This window comes from Mus pahari, chromosome 2, assembly GCF_900095145.1.
Source record: "Mus pahari chromosome 2, PAHARI_EIJ_v1.1, whole genome shotgun sequence".
Taxonomy (NCBI): domain Eukaryota; kingdom Metazoa; phylum Chordata; class Mammalia; order Rodentia; family Muridae; genus Mus; species Mus pahari.
This window is the reverse complement of record NC_034591.1, coordinates 83,646,093-83,660,496: the sequence shown is the minus strand read 5'-3', so window position 1 is coordinate 83,660,496 and position 14,404 is coordinate 83,646,093. Positions and strand designations below refer to the sequence as shown.

The window sequence follows — 14,404 nt, the reverse complement described above, 5'->3', positions numbered from 1 at the left end:
CTAAACTTATATAACAACCAAAACAAAGTGAACACATGTTTCTCTTCATGTGATATCTTCAAGTCAAAGATCAAATTCTCCATGATCATCCAGACTCTTGAAGCATGCCTGCTTTTATGTTTCCTTCCTCAGACAGGCGTCATGACCTCTGTTCCTTTGAAAGCAACACAGCTATGGCTCACTAATGCCCACAAACTCTGTGTCAAAAATAAAACAGACCCACAGAGGAGGGTCTGAACCTTATTATGATCCTGGGTAGAGAAGTTTCCAGACATGTTATGGGGAAAAGGACATAAGAATGAGAGGTTGAAATCTCTCTGGTGACAGAGGCTGGGATGAAAAATGATATTAGTCCTTATTAATAGACTATTCTCCACCTAGGTTAACATTTATGCATTCTTGCCAGTGTTTGGCACCTTGTTAATAATAGGATAGGGGCAGTTTGAATAGTTAAACCATGTATTTTTGCTGCAGATATTAGTTACTGGCCTGTGAAGAGTGTTTTTCTGTGTGTACATTTTTAAAAATTCTATAAGAACATCTTGTTTCATAAACTTAACTTAGCAGGAGTAACAGATATGGCAATGATTTTGTTAGCATTCTGAAGAAACTGAAAATTCCAATAAGCAGAATGCCTTCCGAGAGCTGACAGTTGTTTCTCTGACTTAAAGTGATAGTCAAGGATGACTTATCTTTCTGATAAATAGCTGCATAAACAAAGGACTTGGGAGCAAATGTCGCAGGATCATTCTGCTTCTCTTAAGGGTTAAGTTACAGCATAGATAAAGACCAAAGGGGGAAATGCTCAGTTTCCTGGGACTTTTTTACCTTCTCATTATGCAGCGTGTACCCACAAATTAAAACAAAAATAGTTTGAGTTCGACAAGCCGCATAATTATGGAAGCGAAGCTAGATAGATCCGGTAGTTTTCTTTGCACATGTTTGCTGGATGTTCTTGGTTCTATTTAGGTTCATCTAGAAGTGTTAGATATTTGCAGTTCTCACACTCTTGTCACGAACATTCATCAATACAAACAGAAACTCAAGTTGACATGAGCAAAATCTTACAGAAGAAGATGAACTTAATGCTTTTAAAACAGCTGGCTTTTTAAGAAATCTGTTAGGTCACTTTGCAATTCAACTGCAATAAAATGTATATATGTGTTATTTTTAGGTTAATAAGTTCAAAAGGTCATAGTCAAATTTCTTCAACCATTGCTCAAATTCACAGGCTGGCAAAAAGCCTGTATTTGGCAATTCTGGCTGAGTACATATAGACAGAAGGTGGCCATCACCATCCTGTCAGGACAGTTCCTTTTCATCATGCAAGGTACCTAAAGATGAAAAAGGCTTATAACTTCTGACAAGTGTAAAAATGATCCACTGGAAGGGCAATTTCATCTTTGTCATTTTATTTCGTTTGACTCACTCTTTTTAGTCAGGAGAGTCTGTAGGTCTTTTGATTATTAAAATTCATGTAATTTCAAGTTCAATAATAATGAACATATCACATAGTCCAACTGTCAAACCACTGAAGAATTAACTTAACGATTATGGAAAAAAAGTTTTCTTCCAGGGACAACATGGTATATTATTAATTTTTTGAGATGCAGAATTGGCTTATGTGGTGTTCATGTTGCAACCCAGGCCGGCCTTGAAATTATCGCAATCTTCCTGCAGCAACTTCTCATGGAATTATAAGAGGTGCCACTATGACTGGCTTAAGATCTGTACATTCTCAAAAGTATATAATGTCACAGCACCAGAGCTGGAGTCATGTAAATCCTGGAGGCGTCTTCGCAAAGCTATCAGTAGTTAGTTGAGGAGAACTGTGAGGAGCATGTAATCCTGTCCTGTGTCACTTGAGGAGAGAAGCTCAATTTGTCTGTAGAGTTCTACTGTGTCCCAGCGGTTCCGACAGCGACCACTATGAGCTTTCCCCTATGGGGGCCACAGAGAAGGTGACTGGGAGCAGATCTTGAAGGAGAACGTTCACAGCAGTCCTGAAGAAGCAAAGCAGTCACAGCTGAGAGCTCACGGCCCTCTGCCCTTCTCTGCTAACAGAATGCTACAGGTTGGTTTTCCTTTCTGAGGAGAAACCTATGAAAGAAAATGATTCAGATTAAACTTTTTAAAATTTCCTTTCTCTTCTGGCTCATGGATAAATACTGTAAATTTCTGAGTTGGCAAAATGGAGTTTTAATCATGAATTTCTCACATGATTTCAAAGGTGAAAAATACTCATTGTTTCAAGTGCACCAACATATGCTTACCACTGAGGGTAACTGCTTGTGGTCGAATTCTAGATATGAATAGGGAGAAATATTCTATTTGGAATTCTCATTCTTACCGGCATTTTGATGGCTTGGGCATTTGCTTGTAAATCTAAGTCATTTTTACTGTTATCAGTCAGGCTCACCCCACTCCTCAAAGAAAGAGTACTTGCCAAGTGCACACAAAAGTTAATGGTTAAATGCTGTGTACATGCTTATAACCCAGCCCTGGAGATGCTAAGGTAGAAGCAGGCTCAGTTTTAGACTAGTTGGCACTACATAGCAATATTCTGTCTTGAAAAAAAAACAAAACAAAACAAACAAAACCCAAAAGGATAAAATGGTACTAGCTGTATTGTAAAGCAAAAGAAAAATAACATGAATTCTTAAGATTTTTTTAGTGCAGTATAAAGCCTAAGATGAAAGTTTTGACATATTTTCATAGGCTTTGGATAGAACACCGTAAGCAAGCATGACAAAGAAGACAGAGCCAGAAGCTTACACATAGCAACAGGAATCAGGTATAAAATATGTCATTAAAGAAAATGTCCCAAAAGCAATCTAATGAAAAAGAGTAATATGCAAACTCATTCGAACAAAACAAAAAGCAAACAAACAAACAACAACAACAACAAAATCCAGGATAGCCAAAACTATTCTCAAAAATAAAAGAACTTCTGGGGGAATCACTATCCCTGACCTCAGGCTGTACTGCAGAGCAATAGTGATAAAACCTGCATGGTACTGGTACAGTGACAGGCAGGTANATCAATGGAATAGAACTGAAGACCCAGAAATGAACCCACACACCTATGGTCACTTGATCTTTGACAAAGGAGCTAAAACCATCTAGTAGAAAAAAGACAGAATTTTCACCAAATGATGCTGGTTCAACTGATGGTTAGCATGTAGAAGAATGCAAATCGATCCATTCTTATCTCCTTGAACAAAGCTCAAGTCCAAGTGAATCAAGGAACTCCACACAAAACCAGATACACTAAATCTAATAGAAGAGAAAGTGGGGAAGAGCCTCAAGCACATGGCACAGGGGAAATTTTCCTGAACAGAACACCAATAGCTTATGCTCTAAGATCAAGAATAGACAAATGGGTTCTCATAAAATTGCAAAGTTTCTGTAAGGCAAAGGACACTGTCAATAGGACAAAACTGCAACCTACAGTTGGGAAAAGATCTTTACCAACCCTATATCTGATAGAGGGCTAATATCCAATATATACAAAGAACTCAAGAAGTTAGACTCCAGAGAACCAAGTAACCCTATTAAAAATGGGTTACTTGAAAGAAAGAATTCTCAACTGAGGAATATAGAATGGCTGAGAAGCACCTAAAGAAATGTTAAACATCCTTAGTCTTCAGGGAAATGGAAATCAAAACAAGCCTGAGATTCCACCTTACACCAGTAGAATAGCTAAAATAAAAAACTCAGGTGACAGCAGATGCTGGCGAGGATGTGGAGAAAGAGGAACACTCCTCCATTGCTGGTGGGATTGCAAGCTGGTACAACCACTCTGGAAATCAGTTTGGTGGTTATTAAAAAAAAAAAAATTGGACATAGTACACCTGAGGACCCAGCTATATCACTCCTGGGCATATACCCAGAAGATGTTCCAACATGTAATAAGGATACATACTCCACTATGTTCATAGCAGCCTTATTTATAATAGCCAGAAGCTGGAAAGAACCCAGATGTCCCTCAACAGAAGAATGGATAATGTGGTACATTTACACAATGGAGTACTACTCAGCTATTAAAAACAATGAATTCATGAAGTTCGTTTTTTGTTTGTTTGTTTGTTTGTTTTTTCGAGACAGGGTTTCTCTGTATAACCCTGGCTGTCCTGGAACTCACTCTGTAGACCAGGCTGGTCTCAAACTCAGAAATCTGTCTGCCTCTGCCTCCCAAGTGCTGGGATTAAAGGCGTGCGCCACCACATCCAGCTGAATTCATGAAGTTCTTAGGCAAATTGATGGAACTAGAAAACATCATACTTAGTGAGTTAATCCAATCACAAAAGAACACATATGGTATGCACTCACTAATAAATGGATATTAGCCCACGTTCGGAATATCCAAGATACAATTCACAGACCACTTGAAGCTCAAGAACAAGGAAGACAGCAGTATGGATACTTCCGTCCTTCTTTGAAGAGGGAACAAAATACCCATGGGAGGAGATACAGAGACAAAGTTTGGAGCAGAAACTGAAGGTATGGTCATCCAGTGACTGTCCCACCTGGGGATCCAATTGCAGTTACCAAATGCAAACACTATTGTGGATGCCAACGGGTGCTTGCTGACAGGAGCCTGATATAGCTGTTTCCTGAGACGCTCTGCCAGTGCCTGACAAATACAGAAGTGGAAGCTCATAGTCACCCCTTGGACTGAGCACAGGGTCCCCAGTGGAGGAGCTAGAGAAAGGACCCAAGGAGCTGAAGGGGTTTGCAGTCCCATAGGAGGAACAACAATATGAACCGACCAGTACCCCCCAGAGCTCCCAGGGACCAAACCACGAACCAAAGAGTACACAAGGAGAGAATCAAGGCTTCAGCCACATATGTAGCAAAGAATGGTCTTGTGGGACATCAATGAAAGGAGAGGAACTTGCCCTTGTGAAAGCTCAATGCCCCAGTGTAGGGGAATGTCAGGACAGGGAAGCAGAAGTGGGTGGGTTAGTGAGAAGGGGGAGGGGGAATGGGATGGGAAGGTTGGAGGGGAATTGAGGAAAGGGGATAAAATTTGAAATGTAAATAAAGAAAATATCTAACAAAAGATGAAAAAAAGAAAATGTCTCATGAGGATACCAGAAAAATATATTGAATATTTATAGTCAATATCCTGAATTTGGAATACCTAAGACATGGAAAACTAACACCTTGGTTAAAACAAATTAAAACCATGAAGAACATGCTAATTTTCTTTATTTAATGAAACATCTCTTTGCAACAGAAGACGACTATTCCAGAAAACCACAACCAATCAAAATGAAGAGATCAAGGGATAATGTAATACCCAACTCAACACCTACATCTAAGGTTTAGTGATCCTATCAGAAGAAAGGCTAAAATGACTGGAAGAACCAGAGGAACAGGTCGTTTGCTGTGAACTGTGTCCCCTAGAAATGTCATAAATTAGACACATAAAGTCTCATCAAATGCTTACTTAAAAATGTGCTGAACAAAGATGACAGCAATGAGCATGCTACAATGGAAGAGAAAAACTCATCACCCTGCAACTCTAGACAGAGAACTATAGGCGAGAAAAGTATACTGAGAGTGGGAGAAATAGTTTTATAAATAACCCCAATTTGTTATCCAATACCAAGTGATCAGTCCTGAAATCTCATATAAACAAGTAATATTATATAGACAGCAGGTTATAATTACATATTTAGGAATACATATTCACATATATTCATATATATTTATAGTTGTTTAAATAGATTTAGGAATACATATATATTTCTAGTATATTATAAATATGCATATATATTTTAAAATTGCTATTATATGTATAAACACACAGCTATATTAAAAATATAGGCCATGAACTTGAAAGAGAGTGAGGAAATATGTGAGAAGAGTTTAAGGGAGGAAAAAGAGGATGAAAACAATTTAGTTATATTTTAATTTAAAAAATACATTTCAAAAGTGTGACCATTATAAAAAGGCCATGTAAAGAAGTGCTGTGACAATAAGGAGAGCCGTTACACACTCCCTCAGAAACAAGATGCTAGAATGTTACCCAGTACACATGCTTTAACAAGAAACAAGATGCATGCAATCATGTGATATGACACACTATTTATTAAATTAAATCATAATAATGGAGAAACCAGAACTAGAAGCTTTCTCTACATTGAAAAAACTATTGAGATAAATATATTTAACCCTGAAGTATAATTTACTGATATAACCAAGAGAAGTTAGGACTAAGCACCATTAGTTCCTGTCTATAGGTGACTTTATATAGTCCACTTGTCATTTGGCCAGTGCTTTTATGAGATAGGTAGAGCTAATGTCTTTATTGTCTTGATTTTGAAAGAGCTGTGGCCATTAAATAATCTATAGCAGGATGGAAATTTGAGGGGAAGGCAGAGTTTTTCTAATAGCTAGGCAAGTAATCTCCTTTGCATTTGACATGCAATAATATACAGTTTGTTTTCCATCTTAAAAGTATTTACTTTCTATTTAAACAAATATAAAAAATTTACTATTTAAGTAACTGATTATATATCATACTTATTCGTCCATCTCTCATCTACCTGTATGTTGTCTGTATATTTATGTATGTTTATATGTATGTTTATATTATCTATCATCTGTTTACTATTTATATATTATCTATCATTTATCAATCTATTATCAACTATCACTTATCAACTATTATCATCATATTCATTATATCTCTGTCTATGTTGTCTGTCACATATAATCTATTTATTATCTAGTATCTATTATCAGCCATCTACCAAGCACCTATCATCTTATCTGTCACCTATATATCTATCATCTATTACCTATCATCTAGCTATCGAGCTTAATCTATCTGTTTTTCTGTCTGTCTGTATACTTATCTGTCAACGTATCTGTCATCAGCCACTCTTTATCTATATATCTTTTAATATCTATCATCTATCTATATATTATCATCTATACATCACCTCCCTATAAATTATCCATCTTTCTATCTAAGATCTATCGTTCATCTATCTGTATGTTTTATCTATCTACCCATCTACCATCCAGCCATCCAGCATCTTTCAATCCATCTGACATCTACCATCTATATATCCTCTATAATTTATCCATGCATCTATCATCTATCATATAGTATCTATCAACTCATTCTATCACCTATCTATCCATCTATCCATCTACCATCAATCATTCTCCATTATCTATTCACCTATTTATCATTGGTTCATCATATATGTGTGTATATATATATATATGTATATATATACATACATATATATATACATACATATGTATAAATTATCTACTGGATATACATATATATATATACACTTATATATATGATGGAACAATGATAAATATATATAAATGACACATACATATATTTGTTAAAGTGTTTAACATTCACTTATAAATCAATGTTTAAATAGTAATATATTTATCACATCTATATATATAAAGTATATGTATATCCTTTTATATATATGTATACTGTCTTAGTCAGGGTTTCTATTCCTGCACAAACATCATGACCAAGAAGCAAGTTGGGGAGGAAAGGGTTTATTTGGCTTACATTTCCATACTGCTGTTGATCACCAAAGGAGGCAGGACTGGAACTCAAGCAGGTCAGAAAGCAGGAGCTGATGCAGAGGCCATGGAGGGATGTTCTTTACTGGCTTGCCTCCCCTGGTTTACTCAGCCTGCTCTCTTATAGAACCCAAGACTACCAGCCCAGAGATGGCACCACCCACAAGGGGCCCTCCCCTTTGGTCACTAATTGAGAAAATGCCCTGCAACTGGATCTCATGAAGGCATTTCCCCAACTGAAGCTCCTTTCTCTGTGATAACTCCAGCTGTGTCAAGTTGACACAAAATTAGCCAGTACATATACTTTATTATTTCTTTTGCAAAATTGCTGCATTAAATAAGCAATTTTGTGTATTATTAGGAGAATAATGAAAAATGTATTCAGTAAGGAAAACTTTATAATAATTTGCATTGGATATTATACTAAATATAATTGTAAACATCCTGTTTCTAAATAAGCCTTGTTATTTATAGTAGTAGCACCTTTGTTTTTGCATACTGACAGGAACAGAAATATCCAAATAAGCTAGTCTTTTACTATTATAAGCATTATCTCTAATGATGAAATATGATTGCAGTCATAGAAACATAGAAACTTAAAATTAAACATGTTGGCTTTCAGAATAAGATCATTATAATTCATTTGAGCAAAAAATATTCATGTTTAATTCTATTTTATTTTTCTTATGATGTAGCTCAGGACTGTTTATGGTCTTGGTGGTCCTAATATATGATTTGCTGTGCTAGCCAGTAACCAGCTATGCCTCAATTTTCATATTTATAAAACATGGGCAGTAATAGTGCCTACTTACCAGGCTTACTATGAAGCTTCAATGTTGTAGCATATGTATATACAAACCACCTAAAATAGTGTTTACCATGCAGTCAGTGTTATGGGCTTAATTGTATCATTGAGAAGATTATGTTTAATTCTCAAAACTTGAAAATATGTGTAACAAGTTCTGGAAATACAGAGGGGTCTTTGATTATATGGCTGGGTGTAGAAAAGGCAGCACTCCTCAGGGTGACCCCTTACTCCATAAAACCAATATCTTTAACGTAAGAGGGAATTTAAGTGTGAACACAGAGGAAGATGGTAAGGTGACGTGAAGGTGGAATCAGAAGCCTTGACCACAATGGCTGTTCTGGTGATTATATTTCTTCACCTAAGGGGAAATCCCTTGGGCATGTCTGTGAGGGTGTATCCAGAAAGGTATAATTGAGTTAGGAAGATCTACCTGAATGTGGGCAGCACCATCCCATGAGCTAGGGTTTTGAATTGAATAAAACCGAGAGTGTGAGGAACACCAGCAGTCATCTCTTTCCGGAGACCACATGTCTCCTGCCATTGTGGATCAAACACTAAGCCCAAATAAACCCTTTCATGTTGCTTTTTGTTAGATATTTGGTTACAATGATGAGAAAAGGAATTAAAATTCAGAATACCTGGAACTGCCCCAAATTGAAAGAGGAAAGGAAAGAACCTCCTTATAGAGATCTTAAGGAACTGTGATCTTGCCAACACTCTGATGCTAAACCACTACGAGGAACGTTTCTGTTCTCTGAAACCACCTAGATTTGGATTTATATCTTTTTATTCCTACCAAACAAATCCAGTCAGTGTTCAGTACTCAACAGATGGTCAATTGTGATGTTTAGGTTCTGGTCTTCTTTACTTGTAGCACATTCTCAGAGTTCCTTATTTCATGACCTAACTTATTAAGCCAATTCCGCACTATCTGGGAAGTTGCCAGTCCACTCAAGTGCCAGGCATGCAGTGCAGCCAGCCAGAGCTCCTTCATTTGAAGAAAGCAAACAAACAGCATGTTTTCAAGATGTACTGATTCTGTTATGCTATAGTCATTCTTGAAATATGGAAGCAATTTTGCATCCCATTCCAACAGCACATGAAAGGAGATGAAAATGTGCTCTGTAAAACCACCTTTGTAAACAGAAGCTGCCACTCATGAACATCTGTGGATTTCCACACATGAAAAGGCTCATCGTTTTGTGATGTTCCATCAGGAGGCAGGATATTCTTCAATGCCTTGGAAATGTTCCCTGACTTCAATGTGCCTTGAAAGCATTGAAAACTAACCATAGACAGTGGATGAGATCAAGGCTGGAAGTTAGGTGACTAGAAGATTATGCTCCACTCCAGTTATGACCCCCCCCCACCTCAATGTGTGAGCACTTTTTCTTCCCAAACAAGCTCCTGGTACACAAGTGTTGACTTCAAAGATCCTGCCCAAATGTCCCTAAACTCTCTTCCAGGAAACACCTAGTCTTTGCACAACTTAGGGTCCTGAAGGAGACATTTAGGTGGGATGGTGATGGAGGTAGAATCAGATTGTGCAAGCTGTGCTGTCTTGAAGCCCATGAATAATGGCCCTAGAGAGCAGAGAGGGAGGAAAAGAGGTTGGCTGTGGGTAAGAAGCTAGAGCTTATGCTGATACTGAGAACTGACTTAGAAAGAGCATTCTAAATCTACTCTGGCCTATCTCAGAGATGCTTATTAAGGTAAAGAATGGCCTATAAGAGTTTCCAAGTGTGACTTATAGAAATTTCCATAGAGTGTGCAACTCTGTATTTATTCTTGCACATATCAATGATTGTTTAAAAATTATAATTAAAATTCCACCATCATCTCATTTATCTTTCACACTGTATGAAGCATTTCCAGGTAAGATAGGCACCCTACAGGTATCTCAGTGTGGCCCAGTGAAGGGAAAGAATCAGAAAAAAAAAATTGACTAATTTCAAAAACAGAGAGTTGCAAGTTCACAAAGGTAGTGATAGGGTATTTTAAAAGAAAAATAAAAAGGTTGAATATTTTAAAAGAAAAAGACAAGAGTTGGGGGGCAAGTCAGCCACACCTCCAGACATGTGGTTCCCCAGAGCAGGAAGAGAGGCAGAAAGAAGTCTCTTCCAGGTCAGCCAGGAGAGCTTTGTAAAAAGGGACTGGCAGTCCTGTCCTCAGGGCAAGCCATGGGCCTCAGCAACTTCAAAGCCAGAGGCAGGTTCTGCGGAGACAGAGATTCCTGCAGTGTGTAAGGGTCTCATTTTGTAATGCAGTATGGCTTGGAGGACAGGGGTCTGGTGCCATTTACAGCAATAACCTATTGCAGCTGCCCCAGTGACCTTAGAACACAGAAAAAAATCACAAGCCCCTGAAACCTGAATTTAATTTGCCACGGGGCAATAGATAGATTCTGCCAGAAGTTTTGATACCCTGGCTGGCGAATGATGCCAAGGCTAAAGTGCCAAGGTCTACCAGGAGTAGATCTTATGAATGAAAATAACCCTGGTGTCTGATAGCCCTGGGAGTGAGATCAAGCAACCCTTGGAGCCACCTATTTATGGTCACTGCTGTAGAACCTGAAAATCCTGAAGCCCTGAAGTCTGTTTGACACTCACAGTTGCATCTTTTCATTAGGGTGTTTACATCCTTAAGAGGACTTTAAAGCACAAATACAAGTCCCTTCAACAATGACAGCATAGGATAGAATTAATGTCACAAGAAGAGTAGTTAAACAAAGGAGAACTATCAGGAAATTCATCACACCCCAAGCAGCAAACCAACTTTTGAGACAGACAGGCCAGAAGGTTCATATCAAACAGTAATTTAGCCAGGCAGAAACAACCAACACCATTTCAGAAACTGACAAATATCTCTTAGTGATAACCTTAAATGAAAAGGGTCTCACCTCACCAATCAAGAGCCCAGTCCAGATGACTAAATTTTAAAATTAGATCCACTCATCTGTTGTCTCCAAGAAACACAGCTTACTGGTAAGGACACCCACAGATTAAGAGTCAAAGGATGAAAGGTGGCATATCAAGCGGCAGAAGTTGGAAAACAAGACAAAACTCTACACAAATTAAACAAAAGAAATACAGAGAAGACCCAAATCAATAAAATTACACATAAAAGTAAAAATATTGCATCAGATGCCAATGAAATCCAGGGAATCATAAGAAAAATTATATTTAAGTAAAACAGAAAACTCTAGAAAAAATGGATAAATTCTCAGACACATATGATCTACCAAAATGATTTCAAGGATATGTTATAAAAATTTAAATAGATCCAAACAAATGACAGGTTTAAAACAGTAATAAAATGTCAACCTATGGTGAGAAACTCAGGACTGGAGGGACTGACAGCAAATTCTACAAAACATATACTAAAGAACTAGCTCTACTTGGGCTGTTCCAGAGCCCTCTGTACAGAAGTTCTGCTGGAAGGGAGCTGGTATCCCAGGAGTGCTGACACAGGCTTAGAGACCCACAGGAGGAACAAGCTCCATCCAGAGACAGCAAGAATATCTAACACCAGAAATAACCAGATGGCGAAAGGCAAACACACACACACACACACACAAGAACTAGCTCTAGTATTTCTCACAGTGTTCTACAAATAGACAGGGAAGGGACACCACCAAAGTCATGTAGGGAAGCCCGTATTATCCCCACATCCAAACAGAATAAGGATGTTACAGACGCATAACTATAGTCATGTTTCATTCATGAACATAGATGCACAAATTCTCAATACATTTTTGGGGATCCAGTGACATACACTATAATCAACTAGGCTTCCTTTTGGGGATGCAGGGTTGGTTCCACCTGTATAAGTCAATAAGTGTAAATAAACTTCAAGACTGAAATCATACAACATTCTCAGATAAACCCAGAAAAAGCATTCAATCAAAGTCAACATCCTTTTATGATAAAAACCCCAAAGACAGTAATGACTGGGGGAATAAAACTCAATATAATAAAGGCATTTTCCACAGCCTATTGTCATCAGAAAGGAAGGAAGGAATCTTAACGGGAGGGGTAAGAGAGGACAACGGAGTACATGTGCCATATGGATAGAAGGGAGAACAAGAAGACAGGTCAGAATGAGGGAGGGAACAAGGAAGAAACAAATATAAAGAAACATATGCTTTTAAATGCCAAAATGAAACCCATTACTGTTTATGCTAACTTTAAAAATAAAATTTTAAATGTAGCCTTGTTTGTAAAATATGAAATAAGACACATGGAGTAATTTCCAAATAAATATCCAAGGTATAAAAACCCCTGTAATTTCAGCTTTAATTTTCATAACAGGAATAATTATAATGGAAGATACTGAATAGATAATAGAGAGAAATTATTATTTTATTACATCCATTAACTAGAAATAAAGAAATAAACTTCTGAGCAACTAGGAAACTATTAGCAAGAAAACTGTCTGATCTTTAAGGCACATGTATCAATGAATGACATGATATATCATCTTTTTTCTATATCTTCCATAGAGTCAAATCTTTACACTTTTAGAAATATACCTAGGAAACAAATCAGTGTACTAAAAAGCTACCTCAGTATCAAAACTCTACATAGGATTCAACCTATCTATCTATTAATGTTCAAATGGATAAAGAAAATGTGGGTTACATACAAGATAGAATATTATTAGTCATAACATAATGAAACCCTGTCATCTACAGCAGAATGGATAGAATTGAAGGTGGCTATATTAAGTGAAATGAGCCAGACACAGATAGACAAATACCAAATGATCTCTTCTACATATGAAAGCCAAACTTTTTTATCTCAAAGCTTAAGAGTGTATGATAGTAATCACAAGATGCTAAGAGGGATGGCTAAAGTACAGAATATCTACCCTACACTCCACAGACCCAAAGAAGCTAAATAACAGGGAAGGCCCATGCAAGGATGCTTGAATCTCACTTAGAACAGGGAATAAAATAATCATAGGAGGCTGATGGAGGGAGGGAAATGGGTAGGAGAATTGGAGGAGTTGGGATCAGGTGTAGGGAGAGACAAGAAAGAGGGCCAGAGGGCCCAGGAGAATGAATGGAAATCTGCAGCTGCTGGGGGTGGCAGAGTATGGAGTCATCTGCCAGGGACTTGAGATGGGGGAAGCTTTCAGAAATCAATGGTGATGACCTTTGCTGAGACTCACAGTAGTGGGGATATGGAACCTGAAGAGGCTACCTCCTGGAGCCAGGCAGGATTGTCAGTGAGGCGATAGGGACACCAGTCTACCCATAAAACTTCCCACTCAGAATTTATCCTGTCTACAAAGAAATGCAGGGGCTGGGGATGCAGTAGAGACTGATTAATAGCCAGCCAATAATTGGCCCAACTTGAAATCCATCCCATGAGCAAGCACCAATCCCTGACACTATTAATAATGCTCTGTTATGCTTGCACACTTGAGTCTAGCATGGCTGTTCTCTGAGACAAACTGTTGTTGACTAGTAAATAAATTTGTTATTGAGTACTAAAACAAGGACTACTGTCATTAAGCTGTATGATTATGTTAAGGTCACTTTTAATTGTCATTTAACACAATCTAGAATCAAGTGGAAAGGACTCTCTCCACAAGGAACTGTCTATGTTAGGTTGAGCTGTACGCATGCCTGTGAGGGACATTTATACTTAGGTTAATTGAGGTAGGAAGAGCCACTTTAAATGTGGACAGTACTATTTCATGGGCTGGACTGTGGACAGCATAAATAGGAGAAATCTCTATAAATTAATCCATTGATCTAAAGTGTAAGTCAAACTGTGAGCCAAATAAAGGCTTTCTCTCTAAAGTAGCTTGTATCAGGGTACCTTATCACAGCAACAGGCATAAGACTAAAACAATGTATAATTTAAAATGTAAACCTAAGATTTCTTAGTAATCATGACTGTTAAATTGTTATATGAAAATCCAAAACAACCTAGTTAAAACTACAGATCCAAAGGAACTTCTCAGTCAGATGAACTGAAGCACAGAGAGATTCACCGGAAGTTAATGAGA

At 37.7% G+C, this 14,404-nt stretch overlaps 1 protein-coding gene across 1 annotated transcript in view; it reads right to left on the bottom strand.

Moving 5' to 3' along the window:
* Positions 1 to 1,395: 1,395 nt before the first annotated feature.
* The window catches only part of Tnip3 (TNFAIP3 interacting protein 3), a 39,133-nt gene continuing 26,124 nt past the window's right edge, over positions 1,396 to 14,404 (bottom strand). Inside the window, exon 8 of the mRNA XM_021191743.1 lies at positions 1,396 to 2,100. Coding sequence (XP_021047402.1) covers positions 2,069 to 2,100 — 32 coding nt within the window. The 3' untranslated portion in view covers positions 1,396 to 2,068. The remainder of the gene's footprint in view (positions 2,101 to 14,404) is intronic.